Raw genomic sequence first — 20,106 nt, forward strand, 5'->3', positions numbered from 1 at the left:
CAATCCAAGTTAGAAACCCAGAAGGCACGAACTTGGTTTCAGATTGCTGTGTGCAAATCTTCCCCTTCTCAGCACTTGACAAAGGAAGCCCTTCTCCACCTTGCCCCCTACAAAGATGGCGGCCGCACGAGCCTCTCCCGGAACGTTGCCCCCTACAAAGATGGCGTCCCCTGCCCGTTCCTGCAACCGGGAGCTTCTAACTCGGGTCTCGCGACGTTCACCACGTGCTTATGAATCCTCCCGGCCCACACGGTCTGCGATCTTTCTCCGACTTTCCCATCTCCCTCGACTCTCGCTCTGGAGCCAGGCTGCCGTTGCGCCGGCACCGCGGCTGCGCGCTGAGTGCGGACGGTCACGTGCCGCGCACCGCTGACCCACGCCGATTGGTTGGAGGGCCCGCCCCTGATTGGCTGGAGGACCTGCCTCAGACCCAATCCGATTATTGGCGGACGTGCCCCCCCCCTGACCCACACCTATTGGTTGGAGGACCAACCCGTGATCCACGCCGATTGGCGGGAGAACCTTTCCCAGAACCACGCCGAGAGCTTGGCGGACCTGCACGAGGTCCATTTCAATTGGATGGAGGACCTGACCCCAAACTCACTCCGATTGGCTGGAGGACTTGTCCCTGACCAGTGGCTCCCCGATCCGGTGCCACAGTCGACGCATGCGTGGTCACTCTCGCTTCCCCTGGACTGCCAATGATCTGTAACAAAAAGGGGAATAAAATGTTGCGTCTGTCGGATTTACCATCGGTGAGAAACCGGGTTGATCGGCCTCTGCGTTGGACAGGGCAGTGGACTGAATTCGGAAACACCTCGAACCCGAATTAGCATCTCCTGATTCCTCCCCCGCCGTTTGCACCAAACCGGAAACGACTCCAGGATTCCTCCATTGAGAGCGGGGACGATCGCCATCTTTGATGTGGGCATTAAGGATAGGGGCGGCAGTGCAATCGCCATGTTTGTAGGGGGCAACGTTTGGAATGAGTGGGCGGAGCTTGCTGGCCATTGTTCAGAGTGGACCCAACTTTGTCCATCAAGCTGCATCAGTCCTTCACATCCAAATCTCATAAATTGGCATTAGGGTAAGACAACCTTCGTGCATTAATATAAAGAAAGAATTGCAGGTGTTGGAAGTCTGGAACAAAGACACAAAATGCTGGAGTAACCCTCCAGCTCTGAAAGCGTCTGGAGAAAGATGCAGAAACATCTTTACAGATGCTGCAAGACCTGCTCAGCCTCGCCAGCATTCTCTGTTTTTGTTTCTGCCGTTGTGTTTCTGTGCGCCCTCTCTCACTGTTTTAAATCATTTCACAGATATTCAACACAGAAGAATTCTAGTTGAGAAGCTCAAAGCGAACGTCACAGCAGGATCTGCCAGAATTACCCAATTTACTGTAACTTGAGTATCATTGGGTTCTGAACATGGAAGATAAAGGCAGTGGAGAGAAACCGTACAGATGTTCTATGTGTGGGCGAGGTTTCAAGCGATCATCCGGCCTGTCGAGACACAAATGCATTCACAACGGGGAAAAGCCCTGCAAATGTGTGGACTGTGGGAAGGGATTCACTTACCCATCCCAGTTGGAAACACATCAGCACAGTCACACTGGGGAGAAACCATGGAAATGTAGGGACTGTGGGAAGGGATTCAATTATCCATCCGAACTGGAAATTCATCGGCGCAGTCACACTGCAGAAAAGCTGTTCACCTGCTCCGAGTGTGGGAAGGATTTTGCTCACTTTCACACCCTGCTGATACACCAGAGAGTTCACACTGGGGAGAAACCATTCACCTGCTCCAAGTGTGGGAAAGGATTCAGTACGTCATCCCATCTGCTGATACACCAGCGGGTTCACACTAAGGAGAGACCTTTTAAATGTCCAGACTGTGAGAAGTGCTTTAAAAGTTCTGGGGAACTGATGTCTCATCAGCGTGTTCACACTAATGAGAGACCATTCAGATGCATTCAATGTGGGGCTAGATTCAGGTACTCCTCTCAATTAACTGTACACCAGCGAGTTCACACTGGGGAAAGGCCGTTCTCCTGCTCCATGTGTGGGAGAAGATTCACTCAATCGTCTGACTTACTGAAACACCACCGGGTTCACACTGACAGGAGACCTTTTAAGTGTACAGGCTGTGGGAAAAGCTATAAAAGTGCTGGGGAACTTACGTCCCATCAAAGGACTCACACTGGCGAGAGACCATTCGTGTGCTCTCACTGTGGGACTGGGTTCGGGCGGTCATCTCAGCTCACAGAACACCAGCGAGTTCACACTGGGGAGAGACCATTCACCTGCTGTGAGTGTGGGAGTAGCTTCACGCGGTCGTTCAACCTGCGGAGACACCGCCGAGCTCACACCAGGGAGACACCGTTCACCTGCTCAGAGTGCGGGAAGGAATTCACTCGTTCATCCACCCTGCTGACACACCAGCGAGTTCACGTTTGTTTAGGGAAGAGTGGTGGCAGTTGCATTTGAAACTGAAGGCAGCCCTGATAAGCTGAGCTTAGTGGAAGTAAGGCTCGGGTGAAACATGGCTTGGTGAATCCTGCACCTCCTCGACTGTCTTCTCTTCCCTTTGAAAGTTGCGAAACAACTGCATTGCAGAGATAAAAATCACACAACACCAGGTTAGTGTCCAACAGGTTTATTTGGAAGCACTAGCTTTTGAAGCACCGCTCCTTCATCAGGTGGTTGTGGAGAACACAATTGCAAGGCACAGAATTTATAGCAAAAGTTTACAGTGTGATGTAACTGAAATTATACATTGAAAAATACCTTGATTGTTTGTTGAGTCTTGCATCTATTCAGATACCATGATAGTTTCACTTCTTTCATGTGTAAGTCACAAAACCTTTTTTTAAAAGTTACATTCTCAGTTTAAGTGTAACAATTGGTGTTAGCCAGACAATAAGTTGAAGGTGTTAGCCCCCTGTGTTGTCTGTCTGTGCTATAATGTTTAGACTGATTCTAATCTAAAAAGTGAGATAACAGAGTCTTAATGAATTCATGCAGTTTTTGAGCAAAGTACAATGTAGCTTTGCAAGTACAAATTCACTCCACAAACGTATATGTATATGTGTGCATGTGGGTCTTTGTGTTTGTGTATGTATGTGTCTGTCTGTCTGGGGTGAGGGGTTGTGAGTGTGAGAGAGAGTGTGTATGTGAGTGTAGATTGTCTAAGTTTGTGAGGGGTGCAGGTGTGAGTGTGTGTGTGTCTGGGATGGTGGGTTGTGAGTGTCTGTGAGAGAGAGTGTATATGTGTGTGCATGAATGTAGAGTGGTCTGTGAGAGGATGCAGAGAGTGATCCTAAGCTTCGCACCAGGTGGTGCTGACAGTGCAGTTTACTAGCACAGCACACAATGTTCGGAAACATTATTTGGAGATGTCGGTGTTGCACTGGGGTGTACAAAGTTAAAAATCACACAGTACCAGGTTATAATCCAACAGGTTTATTTGGAAACACTAGCTTTCGAAGCGCTGCTCCTTCATCATACTCCACAACCACCTGATAAAGGAGCAGTGCTCCAAAAGCTAGTGCTTACAAATAAACTTGTTGGACAATAACCTGGTCTTCTGAAACATTTTTCTAGTTCAATTGAGCATGACACCTGTTGTTAAAGTTCACATGAGAATGTAACTTTAAAAAAAAATGTTCCGGGCTTTACATATGAAAGAACTGAAACCAACATGGTCATTCTAAAAGATGAGAGACCTAACAATCCAGGTCTTTTTCAATAAATAATTTCAGTTGCATCACACTGTAAACTATTGCTATAAATTCTATGTCTTATGATCTTAAACTCCACAACCACCTGATGAAGGAGCAGCACTCTGAAAGCTGGTGCTTCCAAATAAACCTGTTAGACTGCTGATGTTGTGTGATTTTTAACTTTGTACACCCCTGTGCAACAAAAAAGCAGGATGGTCATGTTGCAGCAGTATAGGATGCTGGTGAGGGCACGCCTGGAGTACTGCATGCAGTTTTGGTCTCCTTACTTGAGAAAGGATGTACTGGCACTAGAGGTGGTGCAGAGTGGGTTGATTCCAGAGTTGAAGGGGTTGACTTGTGAAGACAGATTGAGTAAACTGGGATTATACTCATTGGAATTTAAAAGAATGGGGGTGTCTTATAGAAACATAAAATTATGAAAGGAATGGGGGAGTGGATAAAATAGAAGCAGAGAGGATGTTTGCACTGGCAGGTGAAAGTAGGACAGGAGGGCACAGCCTCAAGCTGAGGGGGAGCAGATTTAGGACTGAACTGAGAAGGAATCCCTTCACCCAGAGCGTTGTTAATCTATGGAATTCCTTGCCCAGGGAAATAGTTGGGGCTACTTCAGTGAATGTTTTTAAAGCTAATATTGATAATTTTTTGAACAGTAAAGGAATTAAGGGTTACGGTGAGCAGGCAGCTAAGTGGAGCTGAGGTCACGAACAGATCATCCATGATCTTATGAATGGCAGAGCAGGCTGGAAGGGCCAGACAGCCTACTCCTAGTTCTTATATTAGAGAGCCATAGAGATGTACAGCATGGCAACAGACCCTTCGGTCCAACTCGTCCATGCCGGCCAGATATCCCAACCTAATCCAGTCCCACTTGCCAACACTTGACCCATATCCCTCCAAACCCTTCCTATTCATATAACCATCCGGCCGCCTTTTAAATGTTGCAATTGTACCAGCTTCCTCTGGCAGCTCATTCAACACACGCACCACCCTCTGCGTGAAGAAGTTACCCTTTAGGTCCCTTTTATATCTTTCCCCTCTCACCCTAAACCTACGCGCTTCTAGTTCTGGACTCCCCCCACCCCAGGGAAAAGACCTCATCTATCCATTCCCCTCATGGTTTTATCAACCTCTATAAGGTCACCCCTCAGCCTCCGACGCTCCAGGGAAAACAGCCCCAGCCCATTCAGCCTCTCCTTCCCTCCTGTTCTTATCTTGGCTGTCCCGGTTAAATCAGTTAAGAACAATCCCCAACTGATCCTACCATTTATGGTTAGATTGCATTGTAGTCTTAACAGTTATCTGTTATGGTTGTGAGGATTGTAAGGACAGTTTGTTTGAACCTGTTGAATCTTGAGTAAAAGGGATTAAAGACGAGTCTCAGGTACCTTGTTGCTATGGGAACATGAAGGCCAAGTCAAGGACCTTGGTGATTGGATTAGATTCCCTACAGTGTGGAAACAAGCCCTTCGGCCCAACCAGTCCACACCGACCCTCCGAAGAGTAACCCACCCAGACCCATTCCCCTACATTTGCCCCTGACTAATCCACCTAACACTATGGGCAATTTTAGCTAGGCCAATTCACCCTGACCTGCACATCTTTAGACTGTGGGAGGAAACCGGAGCACCCGGAGGAAACCCACACAGACACTGGGAGAACATGCAAACTCCACACAGACAGTCGCCCGAGGCGGGAATTGAACCTGGGTCCCTGGCACCGTGAGGCAGCAGTGCTAACCACTGAGTCACCGCGCCACCCTGGACTGTGTGTACTGTTTTCTCAGCTGGGCTGAAGAGCCAAGGCAATTATCTTAATAAAAACTATGAATATTGTATATGATCAGGGACTGCTGCAACATTCTTGTCTTTAAAACAATCGCATTCTTTGCAGATTCTTAATTGAATGGCTCCAGTTTGAGACAGGGGCATGTTCAATGAGAGCTGGGTCTCTGTGTGTGGCAATTACTGCTCGTAGTCAACGGGTCCACAGCCCAAACTTGTCCATGCCACCCAGTTTTCATATTTAATCTAATTTCCATTTGCCTGCATTTGGTCCATATCCCTCCATGCCTGTACCATCCACGTGCCCATCCAAAGGTTTCTTAAATGACAAAATTATACTTCCCTCCATCACTCCCTCTGGAAGCCTGGTGTCGACACTCACCACCCTCTGTGTGAAACAATTGCCCCTCTGGACCCTTTTATATCTGTCCCCCCCCCCCATCCCTCTCCCTAAACCTATGCCCTCTCGTTTTAGACTCCCCTAACCTGGGGAAAAGCTGTTGGCTATCTACCTTATGTATGCCTCTCGTGATTTTATAGACCTCTGTAAGGTCACCCCTCAGTCTCCTACGCTCCAGGGAAAAAGGTCCCTAGCCTACCCAACCTGTCCTGATAACCCAAACTTTCCAGTCCAGGTTGCATCCGAGTAAAACTTTCTCCTTCTAGTTTAATAATACCCTTTCTATAGGAGGGTGACCAGAGCTGCACGCAGTACTACAAATATGGCCTCTCCAACATATTGTACAGCTGCAATAAGATGTCCCACTTCCTCTACTCACTTCTCTCGCCAAGGAAAGCAAGCATGCCAAAAGCCTTCTTCACTGCCCCGTCTAGCTGTGACTCCACTTTCAAGGAGCTATGAACCTGAACCTCTCGATCTCTGTTCTACAACACTCCCCAGGACCCTACCATTGACTAGGTAAGTCCTGCCCTGGTTTGCCTTACAAAAATGCAACACCACACATTTATCGAAAGTCTATGCACCATTCCTCAGTCCACTGGGCCACTTTATCAGAATCTTGCAAATCGAAATAAGGAGTGGCATGGTGGCTCAGTGGTTAGCACTGCTGCCTCACAGCACCAGGGACCCGGGTTCGATTCCAGCCTCGGGCACCTGTCTGTGCGGAGTTTGCACATTCTCCTCGTGTCCGCGTGGGTTTCCTCTAGGTGTTCCGGTTTCCTCCCACAATCCAAAGATTTGCAGGTTAGGGTGGAATGGCCATGCTAAAGTGTCCATAGTGTCCAGGGATGTGAAGATTAGGTGCATTAGTCAGGGGTAAATATAGGATCGTAGAGTAGAGGAATGGGTCTGGGCGGGTTACTCTGCGGGAGGGGGGGTTGGTGTGGACTTGTTGGACCGAAGGGCCTGTTTCCACACTGTAGGGATTCTATGATGATCAATGATATAAGTATTTGCAGATAACCATCTTCACTGTCTACTATGCCCCTAATCTTGGTGTCATTCCAAGCAAGCTGCAGAGACAGACTGTACATTGGCCTACATAATGAGAGGATTTGAATGCAGGAATATGGATGTCTGGCTGCAATTAGACAGGCCATTGGTGAGACCGTGCCTGGAAAACTGAGTGCTGTTTTGGTCTCCTTATCTGAGGAAGGATGGTCTTGGGGGTGAGGGGAAGGTTTACCAAATCGATTCCTGAGTTGGCAGGACTGACGTATGGGCAGGTTGAATCAGTGAGGATTGGACTCACTGGAGTTTAGAAGATCGAAGGGGGTAGGTCATAGAAACGTATAAAATTCCAACAGGATGGGGCAAGTTAAATGCAGGGAGGGATGTGGTGGAGGGGATTGGAATTCGGTATCGTACTGAATGATGGGGCAGGCTCGATGGGTCAAATGGCCTATTTTACTCATATCTTCTATGTTTCTATGTAACTGTGACTGTAGAGCTACATCCAATAATTTCTGTCGTGTTCCAGTGACTATACTCAGGTCCTCACAGAAGACTCGATTGTTATACACTGAATGATTCCACAAAGCTGAAACTACCATTTCAAAAAATAAACAAGCAGATGACCGTAGGTTCAGTTGATAGTCAGTAATTTTTACTCTGGACTATATTTTGATGGTTCTTGGTGCACGTCTTCACAATTTTGGTGTTTATTCAAAGACGCCAGTTGCGATATACCTCGAGTAATAGAGATGTACAGCACGGAAACAGACCCTTTGGTCCAACCCGTCCATGCCGATCAGATATCCCAACCATTTGCCAGCAGTTGGCCAATATCCCTCTAATCCCTTCCTAGTCATATACCCATCCAGACACCTTTTAAATGCTGCATTGTACCAGCCTCCACCACTTCCTCTGGCAGCTCAGTCCATACACCAACCACCCTCTGCATGTAAAAGGTGCCCCTTAGGTCTCTTTTATATCTTTCCCCTCTCACCCTAAACCAATACCCTCTAGTATCTGGGTTCCCCTACCCCAGGGAAAAGACCTTCTCTATTTATCCTATCCATGCTTTTCATGGTTTTACAAACCTCTTTGAGGTCACCACTCAGCCTCCGATGCTCCAGGGAAAACAGCCCCAGCCTGTTCAGCCTCTCCCTGTAGCTCAAACCCTCCAACCCTGGCAACATCCTTGTAAGTCTTCTCTGAACCCTTTCAGGTTCCACAATATCCTTCCGATAGGAAGGAGACCAGAAATGCATGCAATATTCCAACAGTGATCTATCCAATGTCCGGTACAGCCGCAACATGACCTCCCAACTCCTGTACACAATATTCTGACCAATAAAGGAAAGCATACCAAACGCCTTCTCACTATCCTATCTACCTGCGACTCTACTTTCAAGGAGCTATGAACCTGCACTCCGAGGTCTCTTTGTTCAGCAACACTCCCTAGGACCTTACCATTAAGTGTATAAGTCCTGCTAAGATTTGCTTTCCCAAAATGCAGCACCTCACATTTATCTAAATTAAACTCCATCTGCCACTCCTCAGCCCATTGGCCCAGCTGATCAAGATCCTGTTGTAGTCTGAGGTAACCTTCTCCGCTGTCCACGACACCTCCAATTTTGGTGTCATCTGCAAACTCAAAAGACGGGAGAGAGTTGGTGAAAAGCAGTAAACCCTGCCCCAAATATTACCTCACCCTCAGATTCCTGGGACATTGCAACGGTTCTGGTGCAAGTGGGACCACTCGATGCTGTACAGGTTCCGCCTGGACAGGACCGGAACTGACGTCCTGGGCTGAGTGTTCACTCATGTCATTGGGGAGGGTTCAACTTAAATGAGGGGGTGTGGGGGGAATGGGAATACCCGCAAGGAGACAGAAGAGATAGAAGCAGAGGGCAAAACAACAAGACAAAATGGCAGAGAATTCAAGTGTAAGAACCAAGCAGGACCAGGGTGCAAAATAATCCAAAAGGGACTAAGAATGTTAAAAAGACAAGCCTTAAGGCTTTATCATGCACTGCACAGAGCATTTGCGTTAAAGTAGATCACATGGATATGTGAATATTACAGTACAAAGGGCGGCACGGTGGCACAGTGGTTAGCACTGATGCCTCACAGCGCCAGAGACCCGGATTCAATTCCTGCCTCAGGCGACTTTCTGTGTGGAGTTTGCACATTCTTCCCGTGTCTGTGTGGGTTTGCTCCAGTTTCCTCCCACAATCCAAAAATGTGCAGGTTAGGTGAATTGGCCATACCAAATTGCCCGCAGTGTTAGGTTAAGGGGTAAATGTAGGGGAATGGGTCTGGGTGGGTTGCTCTTTGGAGGGACGGTGTGGACTTGTTGGGCTGATGGACCTGTTTCCACACTGTAAGTAATCTAATTTGATCAAATTGTGTACATTCAAAATTATACATGAGAATTCTATACTCATGAATAGCTCTCTAACTGAAATTTCTTTTGGTTTACTCTCCGATTCATCTTGCTTTCCCTTTCGGTTAAAATCTCGTGCTGAACCTCGGGATTCGAAAGATTTCTGGTCAAGTGAATGAATATAAATTGGAATCTGGTATCTCGGCAGCGGGGGGATGGGTGAACCCCATCCCAAATTCAGAGCAGTTGAACTGCTTCTCTCCAACGTAAGCCTGCTGGTATACAATGAACTCAAATTAACAAGCAACCAACCCGTGTCAGACGAGTTAACAAGACCAAGTCGTTCTGCATCTAACAAGCCTGATGTCTTTGGGCAAAAAATAAATACAAAACGGGTATTATAAAGTATGGAAACATGATTACAGAGTGCCCAACATCCAGAGGTATTCAGTTCTTTAGGAAGGGCAGACAAAGAAAAATTAAGGTGGTGGGGTAGCATTGTTGGTTAAATAGTACATTGACACAATAGTGAGGAAGTTTATTAGCTCCAGCAAAGTTGGACTGGTATGGGACACCAAGGGACAGACAGAAAACAATAGTTTCACATAGGCACCCAAACTTGTCAGGAAAGGGATTAAACAGGCAATCAAAGTTGCAAGCAATAAACAGACAGCTGTACTTCTAGGTGACTTTTGGCCACATAGACTGTTACTGATTTCATTTGCCCAGCGCCATAAGAAGGGGAATTCCCGGAGTGTGTACGAGATGATTTTCTGGATCAATGCCTTGAGGAACCAATTATGGACAGGTCATCCGAGACTGGACATTGTGTAATGAGAAAGGTGAACTAGCCATCATGTGGGAGAATTCTTCATGAGTATATAGATTGACAGAGTTGATTCTGAGACTCGTGTCCTGAATCTAAATAAAGGCAACCATGGTGCTAGGAGGCCTGAGCTGGCTGTGATAAGTTGGATTATGAAAGGGATGACATAAAAGTGTAGGAGTTGGGAATGACACCTTGAGATTGTACAGACGAGGCCTCTTCTGGAATAGCATCTGCAGTTCTGGTCGCCCTACTATAAGAAGGATATTAACAAGTTGGAGAGGGTTCGAGAAAATATTTACCAGGATGTTGCCTGGAACGGAGGACTTTGATTATGAACATAGGCTGGGACTTCTTTTCACTGAAGTGTAGCAGGTTGAGGGCTGACCTTCCAGTAGTTCATAAAATCAAGAGGGACAAATATAAGGTGAACAGCAAGGGTCTTTTCCTTATGGTGGGGGGAATTCAAAACCAGGGACACATTTTTAGGTGAGAGGAGAAAGTTTAAAAAAAAACATATGGGCAACTTGTTAAACACAGAGGTTTTGTGTGTGTGGACTGAACTGCCAGAGGAAGTAGTAGACGCAGGTACAGTTACAACATTTAAAAGATATTTGGATCAGTACATGATTATGAAGGGTTTGGAAGGATATGGGCCAAACACAGGCAAGTGGGACTAGTTTAGTTTAGGAACATGGATGGCATGGACTAGTTGGACCGAAGGGTCTGATTCCCTGCTGTATGACTCTATGCCTCATTGCAATTGTACAGGGCCTTGTGAGACCATACCTGGAGTACTGCACGCAGTTTTGGTCTCCATATCTGAGGCGAGATGTTCTGGCAAAGAATGTGACATGAGGCTGATTCCTGTGATAGCAAAACCAATGGTGTGAAGACAGATTGGATCAGTTAGGACTACGTTAATCGTAATTTAGAAGAAAGAGGGAAGATCTCACAGGAACCTATAAAACTCCAACAGGACTAGATTTTGCAAAGGCAGGAAGGATGTCCTCAACGCCTGGGGATACAGAACCATGAGTCACAGTCTAAGGATACGAGGTAGGACCTTTAGGACTGAGATGAAGAGAGATTTCTTGGCTATGCACGAAATGTCGACTCTCCTGCTTCTCAGACGCTGCCTGACCGGCTGTGCTTTTCCCGCACCGCACTGTTTGACTCTGATGTGGAGTTCTCTGCCACAGATAGCAGTTGACGTTAAACTGTTGCACGGTTTCAAGAAAGAGTTAGATATAGTTCTTAGGGCTAAAGGGATCAAAGGGTAGAGGGAGAAAGTGGGAACGGGGTAGAGTTGGATGATCAGCCATGATCATACTGAATAGTACAGGAGGCTTGCAGGGCCGAATGGCCTATTCCTGCTCCTATTTTTTTACATTTCAACGTATCATGTTCACTTGTGGATGGGATTGACAGCACAATCCAAGCTCTGCGGTTACTCGTGAACTCGCTGGTGTTTCAGCAGAGCAGTTGAACTTGCGAATGCCTTCCCACACTCGAAGCAGGAGAACAGTCCCTCCCCGGTGTGAATACGCTGGTGTATCAGCAGAGTGGGTGACTGAGTGAATCTGTTCTCACATTCAGAGCAGGAGAACAGTCTCCCCCCCGTGTGAATACGCTGGTGTATCAGCAGAGTGGGTGACTGAGTGAATCTGTTCTCACATTCAGAGCAGGAGAACAGTCTCTCCCCGGTGTGAACCCGCTGGTGGTTTACTGAGGCCAGACGGCTGCCTGAACCCTCCCTCCCCCCCTCCCCGCTGTGAGAGCACCTGAATCGTCTCCCTTCGATGTGAACGTGCTGATGAGACATCAGTTTCTCGACACTCTTGAAGCACTTCTCACAGTCTGGACCTTTTGAAAGGCCCGTCGCTCATGAGATCTCACTGCTGCCTCAATAGGTGGGACGACTGAGTGAATCCCTTCCCACGCTTTGAGCTGGTGAACTGCTTCTCTCCCGAGTGAATGCGCCAGTGCAGCAGCAGACTGGACGACTGAGTGAATCCCTTCCCACACTCGGAGAAGGTGAACGGCCTCTCCCCAGTGTGACTGCGCCGGTGAGCCGATGGAGCTCTGTATCCCTTCCCGCAGTCACATTTCCATAGTTTTCATGCCTCTGTTGCTGTAGTTATGTTTCAACAGGCTAGATGACCGGCAGAAATCTTGTTCCCTCATAGAGCACATGCACAGTTCCTCTCCACCGCGAATGGTGTTTTCCCTTTCCGTCCTCAAAATCTGAAGATATTCAGATGATGATAAACTGGGAGACTCCATCGGACCCTCACATGATGTTTGGTCTCAATTTCCTTTTTTAACACCCTATAAGATATCCTGTAAAAGAAATTTACAAAAAAAAAAAAAATCCGTCCCTGTCATTCGAGGATAGACATAACGTGGAGGTGCCAGTGTTGGACTGGGGTGGACAAAGTCAGAAGTCACACGACGCCCAGGATACAGTCCAGAGGAGCAGGAAAGTCAACGTTTCGGGTCAGGCTCCTTCATCAAGACTGGGGGACATCTTCCAACTCCACACTTCATTGACTCCGACTTCCAGCATCTGCAGCCTTTACCATTTCAAGGTTATCATTATGATTTGGAGATGCCAGTGTTGGACTGTATAAGGTTAAAAATCACACAACGCCAGGTTAGAGTCCAACAGGTTTATCTGGCAGCACTAGCTTTCGGAGCGCTGCTGCTTCATCAGGTGGATGTGGAGAATAACACTGTGAGACACAGAATTTATAGCAAACTGAAATGATGTATTGAAAAAGACCTGGATCGTCTGTTCCATCTCTCATCTTTTAGAATGAACATGTTGGTTTCCGTTCTTTCATACGTAAATCCCAGAACTTTTTTAAAGTCACATTCGCAAGTGAACTTTAAGAATGGGTGTCATGTTGGTCCAGATAATGCACTGAAGGTGGGAGGTGCCCCTGTGTGAGGCTGTCTGTGCCACAATGTTCAGACTGATTCTCATCTAAAAAAAGGGATTTACAGAATCTGACATGGATTCATGCAGTTTTTGAGCAAAATGAAATGGAATTCCGCAAGTACAAATTCACCCCACAAACTTATATGTGTGTGTAAAATCACAAGATTTTGGAATGCTGCTCCTTCAAGTGAATTCCCAGTGGGCCAATTTCACCTGACGAAGGAGCAGCACTCCGAAAGTTTGTGATTTCAACTAAACACGTTGGATTATAACCTGGTGTTTTGCGACTTCTGACTTATTCCAGGATAGAAATTTAGCAGAGGCAAACGTTTCTCTTGGTTTGACTTTGCGCTAAGTAAACTCTCCCCTTCTAAGCCCTGGGAGAATGTGAAGACTGCAGATGCTGGAGCGTCAGGGTCGAAACGGGTGGTGCTGGAAAAGCACAGCAGGTCAGGCAGCATCCGAGGAGCAGGTGAGTCGACGTTTCGGACATAAGCCCTTCATCAGGAATGTGGAGGGGCAAAGGGGTAGGAGAGGTAAATGGGGGGGGGTGGGGCAAAGGGGAAGACAATAGGTGGTTGCAGGCAGGGGTTAATTGTGATAGGTCAGTGAGGAAGGTTGAATGGAGAGGTGGTAAGCAAGATGGACAGGTGGGACAGGTGAAGAGGGCGGTGCTGAATTGGAGGGTTGGATCTGGGATGAGGTGGAAAGAAGGGAGATTTGGAAACTTCGAATCCCTGTCAAGTAGTTTTCAAATTCCATCACTGTCATTCATAGAGTCATAGAGATGTACAGCATGGAAACAGACCCTTCGGTCCAACCCTTCCATGCCAATCAGATATCCCAACCCAATCTAGTCCCATCTGCCAGCACCCGGCCCATATCCCTCCAAATCCTTCCTATTCATATACCTCATCCAAATGCTTCTTAAATGTTGCACTTACACCAACCTCCACCACTTCCTCTGGCAGCTCATTCCATACACGTACCACCTTCTGCATGAAAAGGTTGCCCCTTAGGTCTCTTTTATATCTTTCCCCTCTCACCCTAAACCTATGCCCTCTAGTTCTGGACTCCCCGACCCCAGGGAAAATACTTTGTCTATTTATCCTATCCATGCCCCTCATAATTTTGTAAACCTCTATAAGGTCACCCCTCAGCCTCCGACGCTCCAGGGAAAACAGCCCCAGCCTGTTCAGCCTCTGCCTGTAGCTCAGATCCTCCAACCCTGGCAACATCCTTGTCAATCTTTTCTGAACCCTTTCAATTTTCACAACATCTTTCCAATAGGAAGAACAGAATTGCACGCAATACTCCAACAGTGGCTTATGCAATGACCTGTACAGCCGCAACATGACCTCCCAACTTCGGTACTCAATACTCTGACCAATAAAGGAAAGCATACCAAACGTCTTCTCACTATCTTATCTACCTGCGACTCTACTTTCAAGGAGCTATGAATCTGCACTCCAAGGTCTCTTTGTTCAGCAACACTCCCTAGAACCTTACCATTAAGTGTATAAGTCCTGCTAAGATTTGCTTTCCCAAAATGCAGCACCTCGCATTTATCTGAATTAAATTCCATCTGCCAGTTCTCAGCCCATTGGTCCATCTGGTCCAGATCTTGTCGTAATCTGAGGTAACTCTCTTCGCTGTTCACTACACCTCCAATTTTGGTGTCATCTGCAAACTTACTAACAGTACCTCTTATCCTCGCATCCAAACCATATATGTAAATTACAAAAAGTAGAGGGCCCAGCACCGATCCTTGTGGCACTTTGTTGGTCACAGGCCTCCAGTCTGAAAAACAATGCTCCACCACCATCTTTGAGCCAGTTCTGTATCCAAATGGCTAGTTCTCCCTGTATTCCATGAGATCTAACCTTGCTAATCAGTCTCCCATGGGGAACCATTTTGAATGCCTTACTGAAGTCCTTATAGGTCACATCTACTGCTCTGCCCTCATCAATCTTCTCTGTTACTTCTTCTAAAAACTCAATCAAGTTTGTGAGTCATGATTTCCCACGCACAAAGCCATGTTGACTATCCCGAATCAGTCCTTGCTTTTCCAAATACATGTACATCCTGTCCCACAGGATTCCCTCCAAGAACTTGTCCACCACTGAGGTCAGGCTCACCGGTCTATAGTTCTCTGGCTTGTCTTTACCGCCCTTCTTAAACAGTGGCACCACGTTTATCAACCTCCAGTCTTCCGGCACCTCACCTGTGACTTATCGATGATACAAATATCTCAGCAAGAGTCCCAGCAATCATTTCTCCGGCTTCCCACAGAGTTCTTGGGTACACCTGATCAGGTCCTGGGGATTTATCCACCTTTAAATGTTTCAAAACATCCAGCACTTTCTCCTCTGTAATCTGAACATTTTGCAAGATGTCACCATCTATTTCCCTACAGTCTATATCTTCCATATCCTTTTCCACAGTAAATACTGATGCAAAATACTCACTTAGTATCTTCCCTATTTTCTGTGGCTCCACACAAAGGCCGCCTTGCTGATCTTTGAGGGGCCCTATTCTCTCCCTAGTTACCCTTTTGTCCTTAATATATTTGTAAAAACCCTTTGGATTCTCCTTAATTCTATTTGCCAAAGCTATCCCATGTCCCCGTTTTGCCCTCCTGATTTCCCTCTTAAGTATACTCCTACTTCCTTTATACTCTTCTAAGGATTCACTCGATCTATCCTGTCTATACCTGACAAATGCTTTCTCCTGCTCACAACATCCCCTACTCCCAACTCAGGATGACCGTGCATGCTCCCTGCTGCACACTGCCCTTTGTTGGGGTCAGCAATCCTCTCGATATCAGAACAGTGCCTCCTCAGGGTCATGGGTTTCTGCACTGGGGCTCATGGGTTCTGGACAAAGAGATTTGCTTCCTTTTTTTTGCCTTTGCGTCGTTGCTGTGCCTCATCAACAAGACATTGGGTGTGAAAGGCTAATGCAACTTGATGGATAGGTTGTCTCCATGCTGAACAATAGGAAGCCAGCTCCTCACAGTCATGCCAAACATTGCCCCCTACAAAGATGGCAGACACGCATGCGCCTTTCCATGCCGAGTGCCCCCAATACAAATGGCGGCCATCACCCGAAGACTCTGCTGGCGCGATGGATCCTGGGGTCGGACTCCCGTTTGCTGAAAACGGGAGTTTCAACCTCGGGTCGTGTGCCTGAATAAGGTGCTGCGGAGCCGCGCAACCCCTACGGGTGCCTTTCTCCTTCCAAATCGCCTGGGGCTCACCCTTTGCGAATCCAACAAACAAAAGGCCGACCGTCGGCGGCCTGCCAAAAGATGGCGGCCGTTGATTGACAGCAGCTTCTGACCACTAAGGAGGCAAGGCAGTGCTGGAAGACCTGGTCTTCCGACCAATCAAAGTGAAGGGGGCGGGCCTGGAGGACCACACGAGGTCCTCCAACATAGGAGAGTTGAGCCTAGAAATCTTCCATTGTCTGAGCGTCTGCCTCATTGAAAACCTGGGGAAAAAAACTCACACAGGGCACCTCACATCTTCAATGCATTATCTGAGATGACACGGCACCTACTGGTAAAGTTCACCTGAGAATGTACTTTTATAAAAATGTTCTGGGATTTACATATGAAGAAACTGAAACCAACATGGTCATTCTAACAAATAATCCAGGACTTTTTCAATACATCATTTCAGTTGCATCACACTGTCAGCTTTTGCTATAAATGCTGTGTCTTATGATCTTATACTCCACAACCACCTGACGAAGAAGCAGCACTCTGAAAGCTAGTACTTCCAAACAAACCTGTTGGGACTATAACCTGGTGTTGTGCGATTTTTAACTTTGTACACCCCAGTCTAACATCAGCACCTCCAAATTATGAAAAAAAACCCAAGGAACTGCAGATGTTGGAAATCAGAAACGAGAACAGCAATTGCTGGAAAACATCAGCATCTATGCAGCCAAAGCAGAGTTAATGTTACAGGTTTCTCTCCACAGATGCTGCCAGCCCCATTGGGGGTTTTCTCCATGCCCCAGCAATTTCTGTTTCTGCTTCTCATTGAGAACCTGATCTGCGTCATGTCTGTTTGTGGCTTTAAATAGAGGAAACTCTACGGTCTGAAGCAAACTCCTGCTACTGAAATTGATTAATTCAGGACAGGTAGCAGTGATTATCTGAGGTAGCCACACATTTGAGTGAGAATGGACTTTGCCTGTCAGTTTTAGGAGCAGGTAGGAGGGGATATGGGGGCAAAGTCTCTGACAAGGAGGAGGCTTACGACATGGTTTGGCCTGGTGACCTTATGGAAAGGGAGGGAAGTAGCAAAAACCAGATGATCAGATGGCCATGATCTTAGTGACAATGTTGTTCCATGGCTCCTTGCATTTATTAGAAATGAAGATGGATGAGGCAGGTAGGAGGGTGAGCACTTGAAAAGGGATCAACTTCAGCCACTGATATTAAAGACGACTTAACATACTATGAACTTAAAATCAAAGTTACTTTATTCGACCTTTATCCACAATATTAAACTCAAATACATTTACAGGGCTTATTAACACCAGCAGAAACGTACACAAGTGAACACAACACAGGCCTGGATGCGAATGACAGCAAAATCCAATGACTGAAGTTAGTTATGAATTTTCTGATGTTTCATCAGGGTAGATGATCGAGTGAATCCCTTCCCACAATCGGAGCAGGTGAATGGCCTCTCCCCCGTGTGAACCCGCTGGTGTCTCAACAGACTGCATAACTGAGTGAACGTCTTCCCACAGCTGAAGCAGATGAAAGGCCTTTCCCCCGTGTGAACTCGCCAGTGAGTCACCAGCGTTGACGACCGACTGAATCCCTTCCCACACTCTGAGCAGGTGAATGGCCTCTCCTCGCTGTGAGTACTCCGATGTTTCAGCAGGCTGGCTAACTCAGTGAATCCCTTCCCACACTCAGAGCAGATAAAGGGCCTCTCCCCAGTGTGAATTCGCTGGTGTATCAGCAAAGTGGATGAGGAAGTGAATCCCTTCCCACACTGGGAGCAGGTGAACGGCCTCTCCCCAGTGTGAACCCGCTGGTGTACTGTGAGGTCAGATGATCGTTTGAACCCAATTGCACAGTGAGAGCACCTGAACGGTCTCTCGTCAGTGTGAACACGCTGATGGGACATCAGTTCCCCAGAACTTTTAAACCGCTTTGCACAGTCTGGGCACTGAAATGGTCTCTCATCAGTGTGAAGCCTCTGGTGTATCAACAGCTTGGACGACTGAGTAAATCCCTTCCCACACTCGGAGCAGATGAATGGTCTCTCCCCGGTGTGAAGCCTCTGGTGTGCCAGCAGGGTGGACGATTGAGTGAATCCCTTCCCGCACTCTGAGCAGGTGAACGGTCTCTCCCCAGTGTGAATGCGTTGGTGTCTCACGAGGTGAGATGACTGAGCGAATCCCTCCCCACACTGAGAGCAGGTGAATGGTTTCTCGCCAGTGTGAACGCGCCGATGTTTCACAAGGGTAGAGCTCTGCGTGAATCCCTTCCCACACTCTGAGCAGACGAACGGCCTCTCGCCCGTGTGAACTGGCTGGTGCGCGAGGAGGTCAGACGATGTTCGGAAGCCAGTCCCACACTGAGCGCACCTGAACGGTCTGTCGTCCGTGTGAACGCATTGATGAAAAATCAGGTCCCAAGAACTTGGGAAGCATTTGGTGCAGTCTAAGCATTTGAAAGGTCTCTCCTCAGCATGACCCCATTGCTGTGCCAGGAGGGCGGAAGAGGAAGTGAATGCCTTCCCACTGTCAGAGAAGGTGAAGAGTCCTTCTGTGGTCTGACTGCGCCAGTGTGTTTCCAGTTTAGACAAGGATCTGGATTCACCCTCATAGACCCCACATTTCCACAGTTTCTCCCCGCTGCATTTATGTTCTAACAGGTCCGATGATCGACTGAAGCTTCGCCCACACACAAAACATGTGTACAATTCCTCCCCACTGCGCACAGTGCCTTCACCTTCCATGTTCAAACTCCGATGATGCCCAGGCTACAATAAAGCGAGTGACCTCACCAGATCACGATGGGACGTCGTCTGGTTCGGGTTTTTCGATCACACCTCATATAGCCCTGTGAAAAATCGGTTCAAAACAGACAACAGGGAGTGCAGGGTAACACAAGGAATTGCAAACTTGTGGAATTGAACTGAACAAATCCGGTCACTTGTGGGGCTGGCACTAGGGAGATGTGACGGTGAAAGCTGCTGTATTGTCGTTAAAAACCCAACTGTTCACCTTCAAAAGGCTGCGGCCTCCATGATTGGGAAGCTGGTAAATGAGACAGAGAGAGTGGAAGAAAGTGATTTTATGCGTGCAACCAAAGGGAACTTGGAGATAATAGTTTTCACATACTCCTGCAACCTCTTGGAAGGACCTCTTGGAGATAGTAGTTTTCACTATCTCCAAGTTCCCTCCAAAGTCACACTGTCCTGACATATAGCATCCAGTACTTGAACAGCAAACATTTCTTGCCCTTAAATATTGGAAAAACCGAATCTATTGTCTTCAATCCCTGCTACAAACTCCACCCCCTTACCACTAATTGCAATCCTCTCCCTCGTAACCACACGAGGCTGAAGCAGATTGTTCACAACCTTGGAGAAATAGTTCACACCAGGGTGAGATCCACATTTCATACCCTACCATTACCAAAACCACCTTTCTCCACCTCAGTAACAGAGTCAGGAAATCATAAAGCACGGAAACAGACCCTTCGGTCCAACCAGCCGAACATAACCCCAAACTAAAGTTGTCCCACCTGCCTGCTCTTGGCCCGTATCCCTCTAAACTTTTTGTATTCACGTACGTATCCAGGTGTCTGTTAAACATTGTAACTGTGCCCAAATCCAACACTTCCTCAGGAAGTTCTTGCCCCTTAGTCTTGAAATCCTCCATCCGAGGGAAAAGACACCCATCATTAACCCTATCTACATGCCTCATGATTTTATAAACCTCTATAAAAGGTCACCTTTCATCCACCTATGCTGCAGTGAAAAATG

General features: G+C 47.3%; 2 protein-coding genes across 2 annotated transcripts in view; one reads left to right on the forward strand and one right to left on the reverse strand.

The window, feature by feature from the left end:
• Positions 1–20,106, reverse strand: part of LOC140460077 (uncharacterized) — a 62,758-nt gene that overhangs the window by 31,798 nt on the left and 10,854 nt on the right. The window contains exons 4-5 of the mRNA XM_072554478.1: positions 17,713–19,375; positions 15,993–16,428 (exon numbers count right to left, since the gene is read on the reverse strand). Coding sequence (XP_072410579.1) covers positions 15,993–16,428; positions 17,713–19,074 — 1,798 coding nt within the window. The 5' untranslated portion in view covers positions 19,075–19,375. The remainder of the gene's footprint in view (positions 1–15,992; positions 16,429–17,712; positions 19,376–20,106) is intronic.
• On the forward strand, positions 484–7,565 carry LOC140461002 (uncharacterized). Its single transcript, XM_072555769.1, has 2 exons — positions 484–1,087; positions 1,320–7,565. The coding sequence occupies exon 2, from the start codon at positions 1,428–1,430 to the stop codon at positions 2,484–2,486; it is 1,059 nt and encodes a 352-aa protein (XP_072411870.1). The 5' UTR covers positions 484–1,087; positions 1,320–1,427; the 3' UTR covers positions 2,487–7,565.

The sequence above is a fragment of the Chiloscyllium punctatum genome, chromosome 36 (assembly GCF_047496795.1).
Source record: "Chiloscyllium punctatum isolate Juve2018m chromosome 36, sChiPun1.3, whole genome shotgun sequence".
NCBI lineage: Eukaryota > Metazoa > Chordata > Chondrichthyes > Orectolobiformes > Hemiscylliidae > Chiloscyllium > Chiloscyllium punctatum.

Excerpts from the sequence above, each read along its gene's own strand:
- LOC140461002 (XM_072555769.1), top strand. The coding sequence starts at position 1,428 with ATGGAAGATAAAGGCAGTGGAGAGAAACCGTACAGATGTTCTATGTGT.